The sequence below is a fragment of the Equus przewalskii genome, chromosome 15, assembly GCF_037783145.1.
Source record: "Equus przewalskii isolate Varuska chromosome 15, EquPr2, whole genome shotgun sequence".
Classification (NCBI taxonomy): Eukaryota; Metazoa; Chordata; class Mammalia; order Perissodactyla; family Equidae; genus Equus; species Equus przewalskii.
In genome coordinates this window covers 153,874-177,445 of record NC_091845.1, presented here as the reverse complement: position 1 = coordinate 177,445, position 23,572 = coordinate 153,874, and the positions used below count along the sequence as shown (strand labels likewise).

At 51.0% G+C, this 23,572-nt stretch overlaps 1 protein-coding gene across 1 annotated transcript in view; it reads left to right on the top strand.

Moving 5' to 3' along the window:
* ALDH1L1 (aldehyde dehydrogenase 1 family member L1) overlaps positions 1 to 23,572 on the top strand; it is a 78,896-nt gene that overhangs the window by 15,044 nt on the left and 40,280 nt on the right. The window contains exons 2-9 of the mRNA XM_070576414.1: positions 2,929 to 3,078; positions 5,063 to 5,297; positions 6,797 to 6,962; positions 8,892 to 8,993; positions 9,759 to 9,848; positions 10,776 to 10,913; positions 13,337 to 13,462; positions 16,852 to 16,943. Coding sequence (XP_070432515.1) covers positions 2,952 to 3,078; positions 5,063 to 5,297; positions 6,797 to 6,962; positions 8,892 to 8,993; positions 9,759 to 9,848; positions 10,776 to 10,913; positions 13,337 to 13,462; positions 16,852 to 16,943 — 1,076 coding nt within the window. The 5' untranslated portion in view covers positions 2,929 to 2,951. The remainder of the gene's footprint in view (positions 1 to 2,928; positions 3,079 to 5,062; positions 5,298 to 6,796; positions 6,963 to 8,891; positions 8,994 to 9,758; positions 9,849 to 10,775; positions 10,914 to 13,336; positions 13,463 to 16,851; positions 16,944 to 23,572) is intronic.

The following is a 23,572-nucleotide window of genomic DNA, read 5'->3' as shown; positions in this document are numbered from 1 at the left end:
TATATGGTCCTGAAAAAATATCTCTGGACTTCTACCTCACACTGTACACAAAAACCAGTTCCAGCAAGATTGAAAATCTAAATGTGAAAAGCAAAACAATGGAATTTTTTTCTAACTTCTCCCTTTTTAAAATTAAGACTTTTTTTAGAGCAGTTTTAAGCTCACAGCAAAATAAAGGGGAAGGTACAGAGATTTCCCATATACTCCCCACCCGCCTTCATGCACAGCCTCCCCATTATCAACACCTCCACCAGACTGGGACATTTGCTAGAATTGCTAAACTTACATTGAGACAACTGTGTTACCCAGAGTTCATAGTTTACAGGAGGGTTCACTCTCTGTGTGGTCCATTCAATGGGTTGGACGCACGTATAACGACATGTATCCGTCATTATGGTCTCATGTAGAGTATTTTCACTGCCCTAAAAATCCTCTGCACTCTGCCTGTTTATCCCTTCCCCCTATGTCCCGCTGACCCACTGGCCTTTTCATTGTCTCCATAGTTTTGCCTTTTCCGGAATGTCCTATAGTTGGAATCACACAGTAAGTAGTCTTTCTCAGATTAGCTTCTTTCACTTGGTACTATGGATGTAAGGTTTCTCTATAGCTTTTCATGGCTTGACGGCTTGTTTCTTTTTAGCGATGAATAATGTACCATTGTCTGGAGGTACCACAGTTTATTGATCTCGCCCACTGGAGGAGATTTTGGTTGGTTCCAAGTTTTGGTAATCATGAAAAAGCTGCTATAAACATCTTTGCAGGTTTTTGTGTGCACATACGTTTTCAATGCCTTTGGGTAAGGAGTGTGATTCCTGGATCACTTCTTTCATAGAACAGAAGTTTTTAATCTTAATGACATGCAGCTTATCAATTTTTTCTTTCAAGAACCCAGGCCTTAGGTGTTGTATCTAAAAAGTCAGTGCATACCCAAGGTCACCTAGGTTTTCTTCTGTGTTATCTTCTAGAAGTTTTACAGTTTTGTGTTTTATATTTAGGTCTGTGATCCACTTTGAGTTAATTTTTGTGAAGGATGTAAGGTCTGTGTCTAGATTCTTTTTTTTTTTTGCATGTGGGTGTCCAGTTGTTCCGGCACCATTTGTTGAAAAACTATCTTTGCTCCATTGTGTAGTCTTTGCTCCTTTGTCAAACAAAAAAGATTTTAGAAGACAGAGAGAACGTGGAGTAAGCAAAGATTTCTTAAATAAAATACAAAAACCACTAACTGTAAAGGAAAATTTTGATAAAGTATAGTATATTAAGTTTAAGAACTTGTGTTCATCAAAAGACCCCATAAGAGAGTGAAAAAGGCAAGCCATAGAATCGGAGGAGATATTTCCCATAAATATATCTGACAAAAGACTCAGTCCAAATTGCTTAAAAACAAAACAAAAAGAAACAAAAAAATAACCCTCCTGCAAATCAGTAAGGAAAAGACCACCCAATGGAAGAAACAGACAGAAGACTGAGGAGGCAGTTCCCACAAAAACCTCCAGATGGCCAATAAACACAGGAAAAGCTGCTCAGCTTCGTTAGTCATCAGGGACCTGCAAATTAAGTCCCAATGAGACAACTTCTGTCATAGCAAAACAGCAAAATGCAAATGACACAGGGCCACAACGCAAAGCACACGGAAGTGGAAATCGGCACAACCACCTTGGGAAACTGGCAGAAGCTGCTGAAGCTGAACATTTTCACACCCGTGGCCGGGAGTCGCACTCCTGGGTACAAACACAGCACGTGTGCATATGTTCAGTAAGAACCACGTGCCAGAATCTTTTTAGTATCCTTATTGGTAATAGCCTTCAGCTGAAAACTATCCACGTGTGCGTCCACAGTAGAATGTGTAAATAAACACATTTATTTGCATTCACTCAATGAAATACTAGGGAGCAATGAGAATGAACACAGTGCAACTGCATGCGACAACGTGGATAATGCTGATGGGAAAAAATGCACAAAACGTTACTGTGTGAATCCATTTATATAAACTGCACATATATAAAATAAAGAAAAAGGCAGGCCAAACTATTCAGTGTTGTTCAAAGTCTGCTCGCTCCTGTTGGGTACTGAGTGGGAGAGGCTCAGGGACTTCTGCAGCGTTTCTCACCTGAGTGCTGATTACAGGGGTGTGTTCAGTTGTGAAAATCTGTTGAGCTACACACCTATGACTTGTACACTTTTCTGTATGTGTGAAATATGTAATACTTTAATAAAATTTTCCGAGAAATATGTATATTTTTGTAAATGGACAATTTGGAGGAATATATCAAGTGAATACCAGGTTTCACGGCTGTGAGTGTGGTGAATGAATGATGCACTTGGGAGACACTCGCCTAATCCGCTGCATGCCACTGCGTATGTCTTCCTTTCCTCCTGGCCAACCCGGGGCACCCCACTCCACTCCCTGCCCCGACTTCAGGGCTCGGGGCCTGTCCACCCAGGCAGCCTTTTCCATGAGGCCCAAGTGGGCAGGCCCCCAGGCCCCTTGCTCCTCCCTGACTCAGGGGAATAAGCCTGCTTTGTAGGCTCAAAGCCATTTGAGGGATGTGGCATCTTTCTCATTAAAAATGAGGCAACTCAGGCTTGATGTGACTTGATGTGAGATCATACAATTGGTTAGTTACAGGAATACGCTCAAATGCATCTCAGGGGACTTACACCCAGTGCTCCCTGCCGTTAGGGAGGGCTTCAAGGAGGAATCCCTAAATCTACAGTCACCAGCCGACTCACCTACCGTGGTGTCTAAAATCCCACCGTAGAACCTTCACTGTGGCAGTGTCCCTGCAGAGGCCTGCCGCCCAGGCAGCCCCACAGGTGGCCCGAGGGGCCGGGCAGGCGAGGGCCATGCAGCTGCTCTGACTCGGACCCGGGCCAGCTCCCCAAGGCCAGCGAGCCCTCTCTAACACCGTGGCCTTCTTCTGTCCCCAGGTCCTTCCCACTCACCTGCTGCCATGAAGATCGCAGTGATCGGGCAGAGCCTGTTTGGCCAGGAAGTATACTGCCACCTGAGGAAGGAGGGCCATGAGGTCGTGGGCGTGTTCACTGTCCCAGACAAGGATGGGAAGGCAGATCCTCTGGGTGAGTGGGTGGCCCAGGATCAGGGGAATGGGTGCCCAGGCAGGTGAGTGGCAGAGGGCAGTGGACGGCGGCAGAAGCCTGCAGGGTCTTGTGGAGGATGGTGGGCATCCCTGGCTGGAGACAGCTGGACATGGTCCACCTTGAATCCTGAGCAGGTGCCAACCAGCTGCCAGGATTTTCTGGAACAAAATGGAGACCCTCCTCCCCCTCTGATTGTGGGACAGGGTTTGTGTCCTGGAAAAGGGCTGTGGAGAAGCCTGGGCTGCTCCAGCCCTGCTGTCTGACCGCTCCAGGCTTCTCTGAACCCAGTGCCCAGCTCTGCAAGGGCCGGCAGGCAGGAGCCACCATGGGTCAGCGTTCTTAGCCGGGCGTGCAGCCTGCTACCTGCGACAGAGAAACAGAGAGCTGAGTCCCATGTGGGTCGTTTCTGTTCAGAGGGATGGGGCGAGGCCTGTGAATTTGCATTTCCAGCAAGTTCCCACGGTGATGCTGACACTCCTGGCGCTAGGAGGAGCACAGTTTGAGAATCACTAGCCTCTGAGCTGGGAAACCCAGCAGCTCAGCAGGACTCAGGGGCCTCAGCTCAGATGAACAGCCCTTCAGGGACACTCCCGGGTCCTTCTCAGGCCTGAGGGATGCAGAACGTGGGGCTCGCAGAAGGGTGGAAGCCCAGGTCAGGAAAGGGGCCTCGTGAGGCTGGCCTGGCACAGGCGTTTGGCTCATAAGGAGGACTGAGTCTCTCCAGATCTAGAAGGCAGGCTGAACCTGGACTCAGCTCCAGTGGCACCCTGATGCTAGCCAGACCTCAGTCTTAGACCTGACCCCCGTGTGACTCATGACACAGCCTGACCCCAGCACAGCCTGAGCCCTGCCCCTAGCCACTAAGTGACCACTGACACCAGCCTCTGAGCCTAGACCCAGATGGAGCCGGGCTGGGGCCACTACTTGACCTTGGCCTCAAATGTCCTGCAGAAATAGTCCCTTGGTCACAGTGGGACAACTTTTGCAAGCAAGTCCAGTCTGCTCACATTGATCCCGCCCTCCCTCACACGCCTGCACACGGGGCACAGAGGCAGAGGGGCTAGAAGGTGGGTTAGGTCCAGTCGGGGGGCCAGACATCACGCCAGGCGCTGTAACAAAGAACTGAGTACAAGGGCGTGTTTGCTCCGTGCTAAGGCGGGGCAGGCAGAAGAGGAGTCTCAGGTACTGGGGTAGTGACTGTGGGAGGCAGCTGCCACCGCTGAGGAGGGGAAACACGGAAGAAGCTGTAACTCCGAGAACTTGGAAGGTGGGAGGCTGTAAGTCAGTGCTGCAAAGAGGGCATACTGCTCATGGGTGCTGGTAACGGGGCCGGAGGAGGGGCCTTTGTAGGCTGGGAGCTGGACCCCGGCGTGCAGGCACTGTGGGGGGGGCGTGTACATTGAGGTTAGTTCTGCAGGTATTGGGAAAACTGCAAACTGATTCTACAACGGCTCTGGGAAGGCACTGCTGCCGCTGGGGTGAAGGGTGAGGCCGAGACGATGCTCCCAGGGCAGGAGCCCGACAGAAAGGAGGAGCCATCCCCCTTCAGCTTTTCAGTCTCCCTTGAGCTGCTCTTATTGGCAGAGCTCAGCAGGGTCCCAGCCTCCATCAAGAGCAGTAGAAGGGTGGCGAGACACTAACTTGGTGACCAGCATGGAGAGGCTGTGGGAGCAGCGGGAGGTGAAGAGGTCAGCTGTCGGGGTCCAGACAGGAGTCTGGGAGAGGGAGGTGCTCAGACGTCTTGGCAGTCAGCAGAAATCAGTCCAGGCACAGCAGTCCCAGAAACCTTGCCCTTGGCTGGTGCTGTCCCCTCTGTGCTGCCCAGAGGAGTCTGGCGGGGCAGCAGGGAGGCTGTAGGGACAGGCCTGGCGAGAAGGTCCAGGAGCCACTTTGCTGGGAAGGTGGTGGCGGCTATGTGTGGCTGGGTGCAAGGAGGGTCAGTTTCTCACCTGCTGTCCCACAGGCCTAGAGGCCGAGAAGGATGGTGTGCCAGTGTTCAAGTTTCCCCGCTGGCGGACGAAAGGACAGGCTCTGCCCGACGTCGTGGCCAAATACCAGGCTTTGGGTGCCGAGCTCAACGTCCTGCCCTTCTGCAGCCAGTTCATTCCCATGGAGATCATCAACGCGCCCTGCCACGGCTCCATCATCTACCACCCAAGTCTGCTTCCCCGGCACCGAGGGGCCTCGGCCATCAACTGGTGAGACAGGGAAAAAATTGGGGCCAGCATCGCTAAGCACTCTGATCCCCACAGCAAACTTCGAAGTGAGCACATCAGTGTTCCCATCCCGCAGCGGGGCCACTGGGACAGAGCAAGTGAAGGGCTCACCTGAGGGCACCAGGGAGGCTGCTGGGGGCACCAGCCCAGGCAGTGTGCCCGGAGGCCTGCTCTGACCTCCACCCACTGCTGTACTCCCAGCAGCATCCCATTTGGAAAGAGATAGAGATCGAGTAAAGGATTGCCTGAACAAGATAGTCTGAGATGATAAGTTCTGAAGTGACAACACCATCATGGACCAAGTAACAGTGTTTTCACCAATGGTGGACTGTGGATATGACAGTGGTCCCATAGGATTGGTACCACGTAGCTTAAGTGTGTGGTAGGCTGTACCATGTAGGTCTGTGTAAGTGCATAGGGGAGGACGAAACTTTCCTCTACCCTTCTAGGTTCTTCTGGCGGGTCTAAGAATTAAATCGACATGAGACAGAATAAGAGGAGAAAATCAAAGAAAGTTTAATGACATGTCTACATGGGAGAAACCCAGGAAAACTAACTTGCCAAAATGGCCACAGCCCTCACCTTAAGTACCACCCTCAGTTAAAGACAAAAGAAGACGTTGGGGGTGGGGAGAGTGAGGGCCTTCCGAGGGAAGGAAGGCAGTGCACAGATAGATGAAAGGAGCAAAGGTTTGGAAAACAGTGTTTGTTTGGCCAGAGAAACAGAAGAACAGAGAGGGGAGCCCAGCAAACAGGCTCTGCTAGGTTCCTCCCTGGCACCACCCAGTTCATGTTATGCTCTTGTGATAACTCGCTTCCTGAGACAGGGTTTCTCTATCTGAATTCTTTTAGGCAGTTAAGGGGAAAGTAATAAAAACTTTCAAAGTCTTTTGTTTCTTAAAAATAACCAGCCTAAAATCATCCTCATATTAAAGAGGCATGTTTTGGGGAGGCAAATTTTATTCCCCTTCAGTCCACTCTATGATGTTTGCACAACTACGAAGTCGCCTCTCAGTGCATTTCTCAGAATGCATCCCTGTTCAGGGACACGTGACTGTGAACAGGATGGCGTGTCTGATGGGTGGGGCGGATTGGACGGGTGGTCAGAAGGGGAGACATCTGAGCTGGGAAGAGAGAGCGGGTTTGTCGTCAAGCCGGAATTCAGGCTCCCTGACCTCTGGCATGTCTTCACTTCTCTGGGCCTTAGTTTCCTCATCTGTAAAAGGGGAATCTTCCACCTGCTGGGAGGATTAAGTTACCAAAAGCACGCAGGGCTTTTAGCACAATACCTGGCATATGGTTGATGTCAATAAATACCATTTTCCTTCTACTTCCTGCTCTTGCCAGAGCAGGTGTCCATCCTCCCTGGGGGCGGAATGAGAAGGGGGTGTGCTGGGGGGTGGCAGGGCCGCAGGGGCTGCCTCCAGGGGCCTCCTTCCTCTCAGACTCAGAGTGTCCCTCTTCCGACCCTCTTCTTCCTAGGACCCTCATTCATGGAGACAAAAAAGGAGGGTTCAGCATCTTCTGGGCGGACGATGGCCTGGACACTGGGGACCTTCTGCTCCAGAAGGAGTGTGAGGTCCTCCCGGACGACACTGTGAGCAGTCTGTACAACCGCTTCCTCTTCCCCGAAGGCGTCAAAGGGATGGTAAGGGCGGGGCGGCGGTGCCACACGTGCCCTCTGCGCCTTCCCCAGCCAGCGCCCCCTCCAGACCCAGCCTGCCACCCCGGAGCTGGCTGGGAATCTGCGCCCCGAATTCCGGGATTCCGGAGGGAGAGAGCTCACATTTCAGGGTTTCAAGAGGCGGGATTAGAGCATATAATGTGTTGTATTAGGTGAGAGTCTTGTTTACAACTGACAAAAAAATTTAGCTAAAAAGGGGAGTTTTCAGCTCTTTTAATAGAGAAGACTAAAGGCAGGGATGGAGTCAGCATGGCTGGATCCAGAGGCTTAAGCCGTGTCACTAGGATTCTCTTTCTCCCTGTTTCTTCACCCTCTGATTCCACTTTTCTGTTTGATTAGCTTCATCCTCAGCTTGGCTGCCCTCGAATGAGAGGAAAGAGTCACTGGTGGCTCAAAGCTCATACCTCTTAATTCTAGTGGAAGAGCAACCCTCTTTCCCCTAGAATCATGAATGAAAAATAAGAAAAGACCCTGATTGGCTGATCTTAGGTGATGTGATCACCACGAGCCAATCACTGGCCAGATGATGGTGTGCTCTGATGGGCCAGCCTCAGCCACATGCTTCCTGCCGTGGGTTAGGGAAGGCTGGCCCAGTTGTAGTTCCCCAGGTGAGTTATCTGCAGGAGAGGGTTCTGCTACCAGAGGTGGACGGACCAGAATGACCGATGCAGAGACAGTGTGCTTGGCACAGCTGGCAGGCCGCATGGGACCTGACCTCATAGGGATTGGTGTGTCTGTGGGGCTGCTGCTGGTCCTGGGGGAGGATGCCAGCCAGTGATGCCCAAAGGCAGACACATTCCAGCTTCTCATTGATTCCAGCAGCAGGCAGGAGTCAGACAGGAGAAGGTCTCCAGGAGGAGAGCATTCCCTGTTTGGGGTGGCCGTAAGCATAACACATAGCATACAAGTGGTGACCCCCACACGAGTGTCAGCTGCCCCTTGCCCTTGGCTCCTCTCTCCTGCCAGCTGCCTTTTATTTTTCAAGTTGTGTTAAACTAGATGCCTCTTTGTAATCTCTCCCATGGAATCCACTTGCTCACAAAAGTAGTGAGCAAAATGGACCTGCTGGAGATCTGATTAGAGAGACAGAAAAAGTGGTCGCCTTGCACATCCCACTGAAACAAGCGAAACCACCCGTCAGGGCTGCGCTGTCCGACATGGCAGCCGCTCGGCACAGGGGGCTACTCAATGAATTAAAATAAATTCTAATTAAAAATGGAATTCCTTGGTCTCACTGCTTGCCTTCCAAGTCCCCAGTAACCGTGCGTGGCTGGTGGCCAGGGTAGGACAGAGCAGACGTAGAGCACGGCCGTCACCATGGAGCCCTCCGCTGCAGGCCCGCGCCACGTTTCTGACGCGCTTGTCCCGCCTCAGCCCAGCGGCTCAGGCACGCTCGCTTGCCGCAGGCCCTCCGTCACTGCGGGCCCGGCTCTGGGCTCTCCTTCTGCCCTCACTCCTTACCCCACATCCGTCCTCTTCCTTTTAACAGAGAAACTGCTTCCTGCTTAATCTCAGACCTCCAAACCCATCCTGGGGCTCAGCATCCGTTCTCCTTAAAAGACAGGGAAGGTGTTAGATGAAAACATGGAAATTTCTGTGTGTGCTGCAGCTGTACGGGGCACCACAGTTTATACAATCTTCTGAGGTCACAGAAGATCTGAGGCCCTCTGTGTAATACTCTGAGACCTTGCGTGGGGAGAGGGCGGGTTTCATGACCTCTGTGCACAAGCTGGAGTCAGATTTGGGCGTAGCTCTTTCACGGGCCTGGTGTGCCAGGGGCCTTGCCAGACAAGCCTGGTCAGGGTGGGGAGGGTCCCGACTCGTGTGAACCCAGGGTCGGGGACTGGGGGAGGGTCCGAACGCTGGGGATGCTGACTGACCAGGTCTCCCCAGGTGCAAGCTGTGAGGCTGATCGCGGAGGGCAGAGCCCCCAGACTCCCTCAGCCTGAGGAGGGAGCCACTTATGAGGGCATTCAGAAGAAGGAAACGGCCAAGGTGAGTGCCTGGGCCCCACCCAGCCTGAAGCCTGCCTGTGCAGGGCTAGGGTGCAGAGGATGTCCTGGGAAAGCTGGAGCTGGGGCTGGGTGGCCAGGCTGTCGAGAGGGCAGCCCAGGTCGGGGAGCATGAGCAGAGCCATGGAGGAGGAGGCAGGTGGCACTTGGAGTGGCAGGGAGCCGGCCGTCTGGCTCCTCCCTGCTCCTCTTTAGGAAGGATGGGCAGGCAGGGCCCAGGGGGAAGAGCTGGGGCGGAGGTATGTGAAAGGTCAGCCATAGTGCCACAAGTCTTGGAGATGAGGCTTGAGAGAGAATCAGTTCCTTGGAGCTGTCGCAGGGAGGGGAGCCTTGGGGGGCCTCTGGGCTGTATCTCTACTCAGGGCTTGTGGGCCCCGTAGGTGAAGAGAACCTGCTGGGGGTCTTATGGGATGGGCCTGTGCTTTGTGCTAGGGACTCTGTGTCGGGCCTTGGCCATCTTAGCAACAGTAGAACATGATCTTCCCCAAATCCTCCTGAAGTTTACCCTACGTGTGAAAGACTCAGGGTCCGAGGGCCCCAGGACTGGGGCCCCGGGGAGAGGCCCAGCCCGGCCTCAGGGCTCAGACTCATGTCTGATTGGAAGTAGACTTCCCAGTGCCTTCCCCAGGGTCCACGCACTGTCCAGGGGTCAGCACGGCAGGAGGGAAGGGCAGAGGAAGGCAGAGGTGTTGTCCAGATGGTCAGGGGGTGGGGAAAGACCAGCTGACCGCACACGTCCTGTCTGCAGATCAACTGGGAGCAACCAGCAGAGGCCATTCATAACTGGATCCGTGGGAATGACAAGGTGCCAGGTGCCTGGACAGAGGCCTGTGGGCAGGTGTGTTTGGCGTGGCTGGGATTGGGCTAGATGCACTGGTGTGCCCCACTGTTCATAAAACTATAAAAATATGTTTGAGCTGGTCAGCAAGTAGCCACTGCCCTGACCCCCAGCCCCACCCAAGTGTCTCCAGCCACTTCGGTCCCTCCCCCGGGTCATGAGACCTCTCTGCCATCTGTGGGATCCCCTGGTGGCTGAAGGGTAAAGGTCCAGCACAGCTCGAGGCCTTCAGGCCTGCAGCAACTCTGGTGTCGAGCTGTACCGCTTGTAAAATATTTTGACTCTCATCCCTGGGCTCACAGAGACCCAAGTCCAACTCTGACTTTGACTTGGCCCCCCAAGGGGGTAGGGCAGCATGCTCTGGCTAGGGACTGGGCAGTGGGCAGGCCAGATGCTGAAGATGGGGCGTCCCGGGGCTCACAGGCTCTTGCTCACAGGCAGGGGCTGGCAGGACCGTGAGCAGGGACCTTCATCTGTGCCCCGTGGTGGGCAGTCGTTTCCTCCACGAAGCCCCGGACTATCTGAAGCCCTGTCCACTGACCGACTGCCCAGACTGTGTCTGGGAATCTCTCTGCTGCCCTTGCTGCCACAAGACCTTTTGCAAAGTGACCAGTGTTTGGTGACATCCCCAGGGCAAGTGTCCTCACTCGGTGATGCCTTAAGCAGATTTTCTCCTCAGGTCTGTCTGCCTGAGGTTTGAGGCCACGACCAGTGCAAAGGGTCTGGGGCACACAGAGCTTGAGGGCTCCCCAAGCTGCTAATGCTCCTCAGGTAGTTTGTGTCCCTGGAGGCAGAGTGGTGGAGCTGCGCCCTGCTGCTGCTGCTGCCCTGGCCCCCTCCGCTCCCCAGCCCTGCTTGGCCCTTCCTGGGCTGCTGGCAGGGGGCCTCTGCCCATCCACCATCCTCTGGTTTTCCTGTGCTTGACAGAAGCTGACGTTTTTCAACTCGACACTGAACACTGTGGGCCTGGTGCCTGAGGGAGAGGCGCTGCCCATCCCAGGAGCCCATCGGCCGGGGCTGGTCACCAAAGATGGACTCGTGCTCTTCGGGAACGATGACAGAATGGTAATGGCGCTGCTGTTGGTCACAGGTCCGCACTGTAGGCTCAAGGCCACACACACTCTTGTCCAGAGGCTCAGGCCCCCCAGTTAGACCCCAGGCTGCTCTGGAGAAAACAGGACAAAATGAGACCGCAGGCTCCAGGAGTCCAGAAAACCTCATGCTTGCCCCCAACTGCTGGGACAGCCCACTTCTCTGTTCTGGGAAGGCCAGCCCCTGGCTCTTCCTGACCAGGTGCCTGGGCCAGAGCTCGGTGCCCCGCAAGGGTGTCTGAATCAGGGAGAGGCCCTCTCCAGGGAGCCCTGAAGCTGGGGCCTCGTTTTAGTCCTACAGAGTGGTCCGAGCACCACCGGGTGTGGTCACTGAGCCTCTGTGCCTCAGTGTCCTTCTCTTTAACAGGGGTGCCATGCTGGGCACATCACATGCTCTGCTTCCTATGAGCAGACTCTGTACCTCAGAGTAAAGCTAATATTATGGAGTGCTTTCTGTTTTAAAACAAGTTATATGTATTACATTTAATTTTCCAAAAGCCCTATGAGATGTATATTAGTATTATACCCATTTTACAGAAGAGAAAACTGAAGCACCGAGATTTAAATAAGCTGCCCAGGGTCACCCACGCTAGTCTGTGGCAAGGCTGAGATTCAAACCCCAACATTCTGGCTCCAAGGCTCACCAGTTGGCTGCGGTACTCTACCATTAACACTCATTCCATGCGTGATCGAGGAGGTCTGGACCTCGGAATATCAGGGGCATGGGAGCAGAAGGGCAGGCAGGGGTCTCCAAGCACTTTTGAGAATTTCAACAAACCCCATGGGTGCTGACCTCTGGGCTGCATCACTGCGTACAGGCAGGCGGAGTGGGGACATGTGGACGGGCCGAGAGGGGAGGCGTCGGCGGGCGGAGTGGGGAGTGGCTTGCCCAGGATTGGTGTTTGCTCCCCCGGGGCCTGTCCTGCCATGCACTGCCGTCAGCGTCTGAGACTCACAGTGGTGGGGTGTTTTGGGGATTCATGACTGATACATGCAGTTGGAAGGTGATTTTTCCTTAGATCAGATGCCCGAGAAGCAGCATCTGAGGTGGGAGTTCTTGGCACATGGTTTATCCAGGGAGCACTCTTGGAAGATCATGTCCAACACGGGAAGCAGGCTAGGACAAAGGATGATGCTAAGCAAAGACAAGGGTTCCGGAGCAGTCCAGCCCCGGTCTGACCCTGCGCTCGGGCTCTGTGGTGTGAATTGCATCTACTGGTTTTGACCCATATCCTCATGTCCCTCAGTCCACAGTATCCTCACGTCACTAAGTCTGTGGTTTCTGCTGCCCTGGGCTAGGGTGGAGGGCGATGAGGCACAGCCCCTGGGCGTCTCTGTGCATAGCCATGCTTCTACCCCAACAGTGATCGAGGAGGAGGGCGCAAGCATAGGCCACTAACAGCCCACCCTGCAGTGGCTGGCAGATGGGGGCACCAGCCGCAAGGGGCCTGGGGGGCTGCTGACTGTGTCCTCCCTGACATTTGTGGGGCAGCAAGCAGAGGAGGCCGCGTGGTGGAGACTGCTGGTTGAAGCTCTCTCAGGAACTTCCATCTGGCCTGGCTGGGCTTTAGCTCACAGAAAGCTCCAGAACATTTTCAAAAGGAACCAGGTTGGGGGTCAGGCAGGGAACCTGGCCCTAGTTCTGTCAGGCACGTGTAGAATGTACCATTCCTGTAGACCACTCTTTTCTTTTTTAAACATTGGCACCTGAGCTAACGTCTGTTGCCAATCTTTTTTTTTCTTTCTTCTCCCCAAAGCCCCCTAGTACATAGTTGTATATCCTAGTTGTGGGTCCTTCTGGCTCTGCTGTGTGGGATGCCGCCTCAGCGTGGCCTGACGAGCGGTGCCATGTCAGGACCCAGGATCCGAACCAGCAAACCTTGGGGCTGCCGAAGCGGAGCGCTGGAGCTTAACCACTGGGCTATGGGGCCGGCCTCATAGACCACTCCTGTCAGACAGAGATGTCCTCTGCTCATGTCCTTCCTCCACTGCCCAGAGGGGCATCTGATGACCTTTGTCAGATGTTCCCATGGGGTCTCTAGGCCCTGGCTGCGGAGTGATTGGTTTTCTCAATTGACTTTCAGAGTAGGGCTTAAACAACTTTTGTCTCATAAGTAGGCGTCATTTTTATAGAAATAATAAAATCACTGCATTTAAAAAGAAAGTGAGTGTTGCGGAGGGTGAGTGACAGGGAAAAGTGAGGGTTGGGGGGGCATGAGCTGTGGTTTCCTCTGTGCCCCCCGCTCCTCTCCTCCTTGTTAATCTGAGACTCCGCATGCCGGCCTCCTGGGGAGGGTCGGAGGGAGCGGGTGGGGTGCCCAGCACAGCTCTGTGTGGAATTGCTCTCTCCCCTGCCATGAGGGCAACCACAGGCCCTGTGAATCCTTCCCCATGCAGCTGCTGGTGAAGAACATCCAGCTGGAGGATGGGAAGATGATCTTGGCCTCGCACTTCTTCAAGGGAGCCGACAGCAGTGTCCTCGAACTGACAGAGGCAGAGCTGGTCACCGCCGAGGCTGTGCGGGTGAGAGAGCCCTTCAGGGCTGCCATCTGGGTGGGTGGGTCATGCACTGCACATGTGTTTTATGAGTCACACTCCTTGGTGTTGGGCTGTATGTACCCTCTGTGGATGTATGTGCCAGCTTCAGGCACAGTTGGTTCTATCTGGTCTTGGGGCTTACTGATGTCCCCTGCTGCTTCTTCCTCTGCCACTGAGGCCCTGGGACTTGGCCAGCTGCGTCTGACTTTCTAGGCACTCACTGTCGATAGTGGACAAATGAAACTGAAGCCCCTGGACTAGCTGAGAGTCAGATGCCAAGCCTGTGGCCCTATGGTGAGAACATGTGCACTCTAACCTTCCAGAAATGCTCCCCCAGGGGGAGCATCCTGTGCTGTGAGCAGCACAGGCATCCTAGTCAGGCAGTCCTGGGCTCCAGTCCAGCTGCGCCCTGTGATGCTGGAGAGCACATCCCTCTCTGAGTCTCACTCTCTTCCAGCTGAAGTCAAGTCAGTGGTCACTTCCCAGAACCTTCCCTGCCCTTCTTGCTGCCTCCGTCCATCTCCCTCTCCCTAGAAGCCATGATATTAATGAACAGATGGCACTGATGGATTTTTCAGCTGTTCACTCATTCAACTGTGTATTCAGCTACTTATTTAGGAAATACATACTGAGCTCCTACCAAATGCCAGGCACTAAGCCAGACACCAGGAATATGACAATAAGCAATGTTCCTGATGTCATGAAGTGTCCCTTCTCATGGGGAAGAAAGCCAATTAACAACCAAGAAAAAGAATAAAATAATTTCAGACAGGAAGCAGTACTATGAAGGGGGTGAGAACAGGTCCCTGGAGGCTGGGGGACAACTTTAGAAGGGAAGGCCTTCTTGGGCGTGTGTGGGGGTTGAGATGAGACAAATGGAGAGAGAAGATCTAGGGGAGAACCTTCGAGACAGAAGGAACAGCGAGTGCCGAGGCCCTGAGCGGGGAGGGCCCTCCTGTGCTGGGGAGCCTCGGGAGGGCGCTGCAGCTGGAGCGCAGGGAGGAGGCCGTGCTGGAGGGAGGTGGGCCAGGAGGTGGCCACGTGGGTGACGGGGCATCAATGACAAGTGCAGAAAGCAGGACTCGACAAGGGAGGGACACGAGGAGCTCACACTGCTCCAGAGGCCACCAAGAACTTCCTTAGTTGAAAGCTGAATATTTTGAATTTTGGTAGAAAAAGGCGACTTATTAAAAAAATATTCTTGGAGCACTGGCTGTGGCCCTGGCCCTGTGCTTGCCCTGGGATCACAGGCCAGCTGGACAAACCGCTCTGGAGCTTACAGTCGAGTGGCACTCGAGATGGTGTGAGGTTGTGTGTTTGTAAAGCCAAGCCTGAGTCTGAAGATGCTGCCGTTGAGTCCCTCATCCGCGGGAAGGGAGAATGACGCCCCCTCACGTCTGGGGGAGGAGAGAACGTGTCTGCACTGGGTCGGCTTGTTGCACCTGTCAGGACCTCAGTGAGGCCTGTCAGCGAGGCTCACAGCCGTCGTAAAGAAAGCAGAGCCTTCTGTTGTCTCTAAGCTCCTCTACACTGAGTTCCAAACACTGAGGAACAGTCGTGTATTTAATTATCGTCACCACTCTGTGAATGAGGCTCTGTCATCCCCTTCTCTTCCCAGCTGAGGAGCTGAGGGGGGGAGTCATGGCTGATGAGGACTGTGCTGAGGTTGGAGCCCAGGCTGAGGGCTGGCGTCCTAGCCTCTCTTTGTCCCTATGAGCATTGTTATCATTACGCCTGCTGCTCAGAGCTGGGCTGAGCTCTTTCAGGATGTGGTCTGGAGGCGAATGCGGTGGAGAGGCCAGTGTGGGTGGCTGCAGCTCCTTGTGTTGGTGGAGAGGCCCCAGCCTGGTGGCTGTAGCAGGGGTCAGCCCGTGCTCTCCATTCAGCAGAAATTACCAATGGCCCACAGTGGGCTGGGGCATGCTGTGGGCGGCCAACCCAGCCTCACACCTCCTGAGCCGAGGCCATGCCGGGCACTGCAGATGGCACAAACAGTGCACTTACTGAGCTCCTTCTCTACTCCAAGTGCTCTGCCTGCCTCATGCAAGGATTCCTCCCACAGCTGTTATTAGCCCCTTGCACAGAGAGGAAACAGAGGCATCAAGAGGCTGCCTGCATCTCCACGGCTTGTCAGGAGCTGAGGCAGGGCCCAAATGAGACTGTGTGGCTTTGGGGTACACTACCTCTCAGAGGTTCCACACGCATCCAATAAGGACTGGTGCATCTTATGGGTGCCGTGCGGTGACGTGTCCACACACCAGCAGGTGACCAGTGATCCCAGACTGTGGGAGTCTCAGGAGTGCAGTCCCTGCCATCGGAGCAGTCAGTGATGGTTTCGAGGAAGAGGTGATGCAGCAGTTGGCCCTGAGGAAGCCCAAGATTTAAACAGGAGCTGGGGGTTCAGGGAAGGGCATCGCTGGGGGCTGAGGACCCAGGAGGAGGCCCGGGGAGCCTGCAGCAATGGAGTGGGTACAGAGAGTGGCTCGGCATGGCTGTTGATGATCACAGAAGATGAGAAGGACAAATCCATGATACCCTTCTAAGAAAGGAAGACGGAGCCAGGAGGAGCTTGGGCCAGGGGTCACGGAGGGCTGGTCTTGGTTGGGCCTGCCCACTCCTCATCCAGGTCAGTGACTGGCTGTGGCCTCGAGCTCAGACACAGCATCAGGCCCCTCCCGGCTCCTGTCCTGACAGGCCTGGCCAGGAGCCTACCCAGAGAATAGTTGTCCCATCCTGACTGGCTGAATGGTCTCCTTGGGAGACTGGCTGGGTGCTGCCCTCTCAGCTGTCACTGCCCTTTCCACACTAGTCCACAAGGCTGGCTGGCTGGCACCACTGATCTCCACAGGTCCTGGGACAGAGGGGCACAGAACTGGCTAGTTTCTAGTGTGGACAAGACCCAGGCCTCCTGAGCCACACCAGCGCACCCTTTTTCACCTACAGAACCACCCCCCACTTTGCTCTCCCTTTCACGCTGCAACATCACATAGTAGGATCATGCTGGGGACACCCACACCTGGACAACAGCACCAAGGTGGGCCAGGTGTGAGGGGTCTGGGGAGCGCCTGCGCCCTGCCTTCCGGGTCCCCAGCCACTCCCTGAGCTCTGGCACGTCCGTCTTCCTGCCATCCCTGGACTGGCGTGGGGACTGCAGGGAAGCTGGGGTCAAGATGAGTTGGGCACGAGGACAACAGGCGAGCGGCCCGGGCTCTTACTTTCCAGGGAGATGGTCACTCCTGGACTGTCAGGTTCTCTGGAGTGGACAGAGAGCCCATCCTGGCGCTGGCGGCCCGTGCGCATCAGGAGCTGCTCTGGCCTGGACGCCCACTCCTGGCTCCCTGGGAACTGTGTTTTTCCCCGGGCCTGTTTTGCAGAGTGCCTGGAAACGGATTCTCCCCAACATCCTGGAGGTGGAAGACTCCACTGACTTCTTCAAGTCGGGGGCTGCGTCGGTGGATGTTGTGAGGTAGGCCCAGGAGTGGATGGGTCCTGTCCCAGGTGTCTGTGGTTGTGTCACAAGTCATCCCAAAACTGGGTGGCAGGCAACGACCACTATTTGTTATGCTTGTGGATCTTGTGCGGGTCAGAGCTCCAGAAAGGGCCCATGTGAGCGGGCCTGAGGGGTTTCCTTGAAGGGCTACCAGCCAGTGGACTGGTGGGAGCTGGGACAGCTGGGCAGGCATGTCCTTGTCCAAGGTGCCTGGTGCCTGGTGTCATAGTGGCCGCTCTGGGACTTGGAATTCCAGGTGGTGGCTCACAGCTCTGAGAGCGTGGATGCCAGAAAACAGGGCAGATGCAGACCCAGTCACACAAGTTACGTCGTGTATATGATGTAGATATTATGTGACATGTGTGTCGCATATAACACAAGTTATATCTTAACCAAGATACAGACACCGCCTCACCCAGGAGGTTCCCTCCTGCCACTTTCCAGTCAGTGGCCTCCTGCCCTGTGGACAGTCTGTCACCATAGATTCAGTTACCTCTTCTTCAACTTCCTGTGAATTGCCCTGCTTGCCATTTAACCGTGTATGAAATGTGTACACAGGAAGGATGGGAGATGTATTAGAAAGCCTGTGCTTGCAAGCAGCAGTAACTTAATTCAAACAGGTTTAACAAACAAACAAACAAAAAGTCAGAAAGTCCACAGTAGCTTTCTCTGGGCACAGCTGACTACGCCAAAGGCTCAGATTATGCCATTAACATTGTCACCGTCTGTTGCTTCACTTTGGGGCAGGATTTTTCCTCGTAGTGACGAGATGGCTACACAGTAGCTCTGGTCTAATTTCTTGTCTTTTCAACGTTACCAGTGGCGAGGGGGTCACCTTCTGGGCAGTTTCCACGTGAGTCCTAGACTCAGACTTGGCTGGCTCTGGTGGAGGCATGTGCCCCACAAAGAGCTGATCGCTGGCCAGGGGGAGGTGTCTCTGACTGGCCTAGGCTAGGTCGTGTGCCCACCTCTGGAGTCAAAGGTTGAGTTGATTACATTCAACCCACATCTCTGGAAAGAGGGAAGAAGGCTGTCCCCTTGGGAAATGTCAGTGCTATTCCCAGAAGTAGAGGAAGTGGTGTTGTGAAGGCAGAAGCAAAGATGTCTACACGTGGGGAGAGATTAATTGTACTTCAAGAAGGTGCAAAGGAAACTCTGTGGAGCTCAAGTAGAGAAAAATTCCTGTGCACAATTAAGAAGGAAGGGTGTGTTATTAATATGGTGTGCAGAAGAGTTTCAGAGAAACACTCAGCTAGGATCTGCATGTTGGTCCCACCAGTCGAGCTGTAGCGTGGGCAGTGCCGATTAGAGCAGTGCACTGGCGAGGGAGGGCATCCAGGGTGCGAGAGGATGTGTGAAAGCCAGTCCCTTGTGAATGCAAGGGGAGACTTTCCAAGACGTGCAGGGAGAAAATGAGGAGGAGGCTCACGTCTGTACTCTGGGGTGAGACAAGAACACACATGCCATCTGACCAAATTGAAAAGTCCACCTAAGGTTGGATGGAGTAACACCATGTCATCCAGGCTGCAGGCTCTCCCCTATTTAGTGATATTTTGATGAAAATCTTCGTGTAAGTGGTAGAGGAGGAGGAGTCCACGCGGTCCCCCCGGGGGAGGTTCTGGGAGGATCTTAGGAGGGGGTGATGCTGAAGAGCAGCTGTGAGTTCATGAGAATCGGGGAGGTGTGTCACACCAGTTACTTTTTGCTAGGTGACAAACCGCCCCAAGACATCGTGGCTTAAAACCACACCATTTCTTTAGTTCGTGGTTCTGTGTGGTCAGCGGTTTGGACTGGGCTCAGCTGATCTGGGCCAGACTCAGCTGATGTCACCTGGGCTCACTTAAGTGTCTGCAGTCAGCTGCCAGGCCCAGGGGGCTGGCTGGTCTAGGACAGCCCCTGGACCGGGCCAGCCAGGCTAGTTCATGTAGTGGTGGCAGGGTCCCAGGAGCGAGAGGATCTTAGGAGTGTGAGCATATCCTATCCACTGCATTCTCTCGGCCAATGCAAGTCATGGGGCTGGTGCAGCTTCACAGGACGGGGACATGGACTCAACACCTGATGGCAGGTGCTGCAGTCACATCCTGAGGCCAGGACTACAAAGCAGGTACAGCACTGTGGCCCGTTTTGCAGCCTACCACATATATAAAAGGGCAAAATTGGGCCTGTGTGCTTGAAAATTGGGTCTACGGGCCTCTTGTATTGCACTCTGACTTATTCACATGATCAGTGTGAAGTATAAAAATCAGTGTTTTGTTAAAAAGTAATGCTAAGAGGAAGAATTTCAGACAACTAAGGGAGTGATATCCTGAGGCCAAGCCAGGCCTGCACAGAGCTTCTGAGCCGAGGTTGGTGGAGGATGCAGAGAAAGCTTTCTTCTTTTCGTAAATAGTTAAGAGCGTGTATCCTTTTTTTATTGTGGTAAAAAACATATAAGGTGAGATCTACCCTCTTAATAAGTTTTTAGGTGTACGTTACAGTATTGTTAACCGTAAGCACAATGTACTTTCTGCACAGTATTGTCGCACAGCACATCTGTAAAACTTTTTCAGTTTTCATGACTGAAACTGTACCTGTTGAACAGAAACCCCCGTTCTCCCTCCCCCAGCCCCTGGCAACCACCACTCTGCTTTCTGCTTCAATGAATCTGACTGCCTTCGCCACCTCACAGAGGTGGAGTCATACAGTGTTTGCTGTGTGACTGGCATACTTCGCTCAGCACGGTGTCCCCCAGGGTTACCGTGTTGTTGTATGTGACAGGATTTCCTTCTTTTTTTAAGGTTGAATGATATTCCCTTGCATGTATAGAGCACATTTTCTCAATCATTCATCTGTTTGTGCGCATTTAGGTTGTTTCCGCCTTTGGGCTATAGTGAACAATGAACATTTAAGTGCAGGTATTTCTTTGAGATCCTGATTTCAGTTCTTTTGGATAACCATCCAGGAGTGGGATAGCTGGATCATATGGTAGTTCTATTTTTAATGTTTTAAGCAGCCTCCATACCGTTCTCCATAGTGGTTGCACCATTTTACACCCCCACCAACAGTGCACAAGGGTTCCAATTTCCCACATCCTTGCCAGCACTTGTTTTTTTATTTTTTAATAATGATCACCCTCATAGGTGCAAGGTGATATTTCATGACGGTTTTGACTTGCATTTCACTGATGATTACTGGTGTAGAGTATCTTTTCATGTTGCTGTTGGCCATCTGTATGTCTGCTTTGGTAAAATGTCTATTCAAGCCCTCTGCCTATTTTTAATTGGATTAAATTAAAAGTTTTTAATAGTTTTCTGCTATTAGGTTGTATGAGTTTCTTATATATTTTGGGTATTACCCCTTAATCAGATAAATGCATTGCAAATATTTTCTCATATTCCATAGGTTACCTTCTTGCTCTGTTGATTGTTTGTCTTTCTGTGCAGAAGCTTTTTAGTTTGACATAGTCTGACTTGTCTATTTTTCCTTTCGTTGCTCATGATTTTGGTGTAATATCCAAGAAATCATTGCTAAGACCAATTTCATGAGGCTTTTCCTCTGTGTTTTTTTCCATGAGTTTTACAATTTCGGATCCTTGTTTAAGTCTTTAATCCATTTTGAGTTTATTTTTGTGTATAGTGTAAGATAAGGGTCCAATTTCAGTCTTTTGCGTGTGGATATCCAGTCTCCCCAGCACCATTTGTTGAAGAGATTATCTTTTCCCCATTATATGTTCTTGGCATCCTTGTTGTAGGTCAGTTGACCATATATGTATGGGTTTATTTATGGGCTCTTCATTCTGTTCACTTAGCCTATATGTCTGTCTTTATGCCAGTGCCATACTGTTTTGATTACTGTAGCTTTGTAATATGTTTTGAAATCAGGAAGTGTGAGGCCACCAGTTTTGTTCTTTCTCAAGATTGTTTTGGCTATTGAGTCCTTTGTGGTTCCATATGAATTTTATGGTTTTTTCTATTTCCATAAAAAATGCAATTGATATTTTTAAAAATTATTTTATCGAGGTCATAATAGTTTATAACATTGTGCAATTTCAATTGTACATAAGTATTTGTCAGTCACCATACATTTGTGCCCCTTTACCCTTTATGCCCAGCCTCGACCCCCTTCCCCTCTGATAACCACTGATCTGTTCTCTTCTTCCATGTGTTTATCTTCCACATATGAGTGAAATCATGTGGTGTTTATCTTTCTCTGTCTGGCTTATTTTGCTTAACACAATATCTTCAGGGTCCATCCATGTTGTTGCAAATGGGATGATTTTGTCTTTTTTATGGCTGAATAGTATTCCATTTTATATATATCCCACATCTTCTTTCTCTATTCATCAGTTGATGGGCCCTTGGGTTGCTTCCATGTCTTGGCTATTGTGAATAGTGCTGCAATGAACATAGGGATGCATGAGTCTCTTGGAATTGTTGATTTCAAATTCTTTGGATAAATACTCAGTAGTGGGATAGCTGGGTCATATGGTATTTCTATTTTTAATTTTTTGAGAAATCTCCGTACCATTTTACATAGTGGCTGCACCACTTTGCACTCCCACCAGCAGCGTTTGAGGGTTCCCTTTTCTCCACATCCTCTCCAATATTTGTTATTTTTTGTCTTGGTAGTTATAGCCATTCTAACAGGTGTAAGGTGCTATCTCATTGTAGTTTTGGTTTGCATTTCCCTGATGATTAGTGATGTTGAACATCTTTTCATGTGCCTGTTGGCCATCTGTATATCTTCTTTGGAAAAATGTCTGTTCAGATCCTCTGCCCATTTTTTTTTTATCAGGTTATTTGTTTTTTTTTGAGATGTATGAGTTCTTTGTATATTTTGGAGATCCAACCCCTTGTTGGATATATGATTTGCAAATATTTTCTTCCAGTTGGTGGGTTGTCTTTTCACTTTTTTCCTGGTTTCCTTTGCCTTGAAAAAGCTCTTTAGTCTGATGTAGTCCCATTTATTTACTTTTTCTTTTGTTTTCTTGCCCGAGTAGACATGGTATTTGGCAGGATGCTCCTAAGACCAATGTCAAAGAGTGTACGGCCTATATTTTATTCTAGGAATTTATGGTTTCACATGTTACCTTCAAGACTTTAATCCATTTTGAGTTAACTTTTGTGTATGGTGAAAGGTCATGGTCTACTTTCATTCTTATGCGTGTGGCTGTCCAGTTTTCCTAGCACCATTTATTGAAGAGACTTTCCTTTCTCCATTGTATGTTCTTGGCTCCTTTGTCGAAGATTAGCTGTCCATAGATGGGTGGTTTTGTTTCTGGGCTTTCAATTCTGCTCCATTGATCTGTGTGTCTGTTTTTTCTACCAGTACCATGCTGTTTTGATCACTGTAGCTTTGTAGTATATTTTGAAGTCAGGGATTGTGATGCCTCCAGCTTTGTTCTTTTTTCTCAGGATTGTTTTGGCTATTCAGAGTCTTTTGCTGCTCTGTGTGAATTTTAGGATTCTTAGTTCCATTTTCGTGAAGAATGTCATTAGGAGTCTGATTGAGATTGCACTGAATTTGTAGATTGCTTTAGGTGGTATGGACGTCTTAATTATGTTTATTCTTGCAATCCATGTGCATGTAGCATCTTTCCATTTCTTTATGTCATCATCGATATCTTTCAATACTGTCATTGGGTAGGTTTTACACCTCCTTGGTTAAATTTATTCCTGATATTTTATTCTTTTTGTTGCAGTTGTAAATGGGATTGTATTCTTGAATTCGCTTTTATTATTATTATTATTCATTATTAGAGTACAGAAATGCAACTGATTTTTGTAGGTTGATTTTGTACCCTGAAACTTTGCTATAATTGCTGATTATTTCTAATAGTTTTCCGATGGATTCTTTAGGCTTTTATATATATATATAGAATCATGTCATCTGCCAACAGTGTAAGTTTCACTTAGTTCTTGCCAACTTGGATACCTTTTATTTCTTTTTATGCCTAATTGCTCTGGCCAAAATCTCCAGTACTGTGTTGAATAAGAGTGGTGAGAGTGGGCACCCTTGTCTTGTTCCTGTTCTCAGAGAGATGGCTTTCAGTTTTTCACCATAGAGTATGATGTTGACTGTGGGTTTGTCATATATGGCCTTTATTAGTTGAGGTACTTTTTTTCCATCCCCATTTTATCGAGAGTTTTTGTCATAAATGGGTGTTGGATCTTGTTGAATGCTTTCTCTGCATCTATTGAGATGATCATGTGGTTTTTATTTCTCATTTTGTTAATGCGGTGTGTCACATTTATTGATTTATGGATGTTGAACCATCCTTGCATCCCTGGTATAAATCCCACATGACCATGTTGTATGATCCTTTTAATGCATTGCTGTATTCGGTCTGCCAGTATTTCGTTGAGGATTTTTGCATCTATGTTCATCAGTGATATTGGCCTGTAGTTTTCCTTCTTTGTGTTATTCTTGTCTGGCTTTGGGATCAGAGTGATGTTAGCTTCTTAGGATGAGTTAGGAAGTGTTCCGTTGTCTTCAATTTTTTGGAGTAGTTTGAGAATGATATGTATTAAGTCTTCTTTGAATATTTGGTAGAATTTCCTTAGAAGCCGTCTGGTCCTGGACTTTTATTTTTTGGGAGGTTTTTGATTACTGTTTCAATCTCTTTA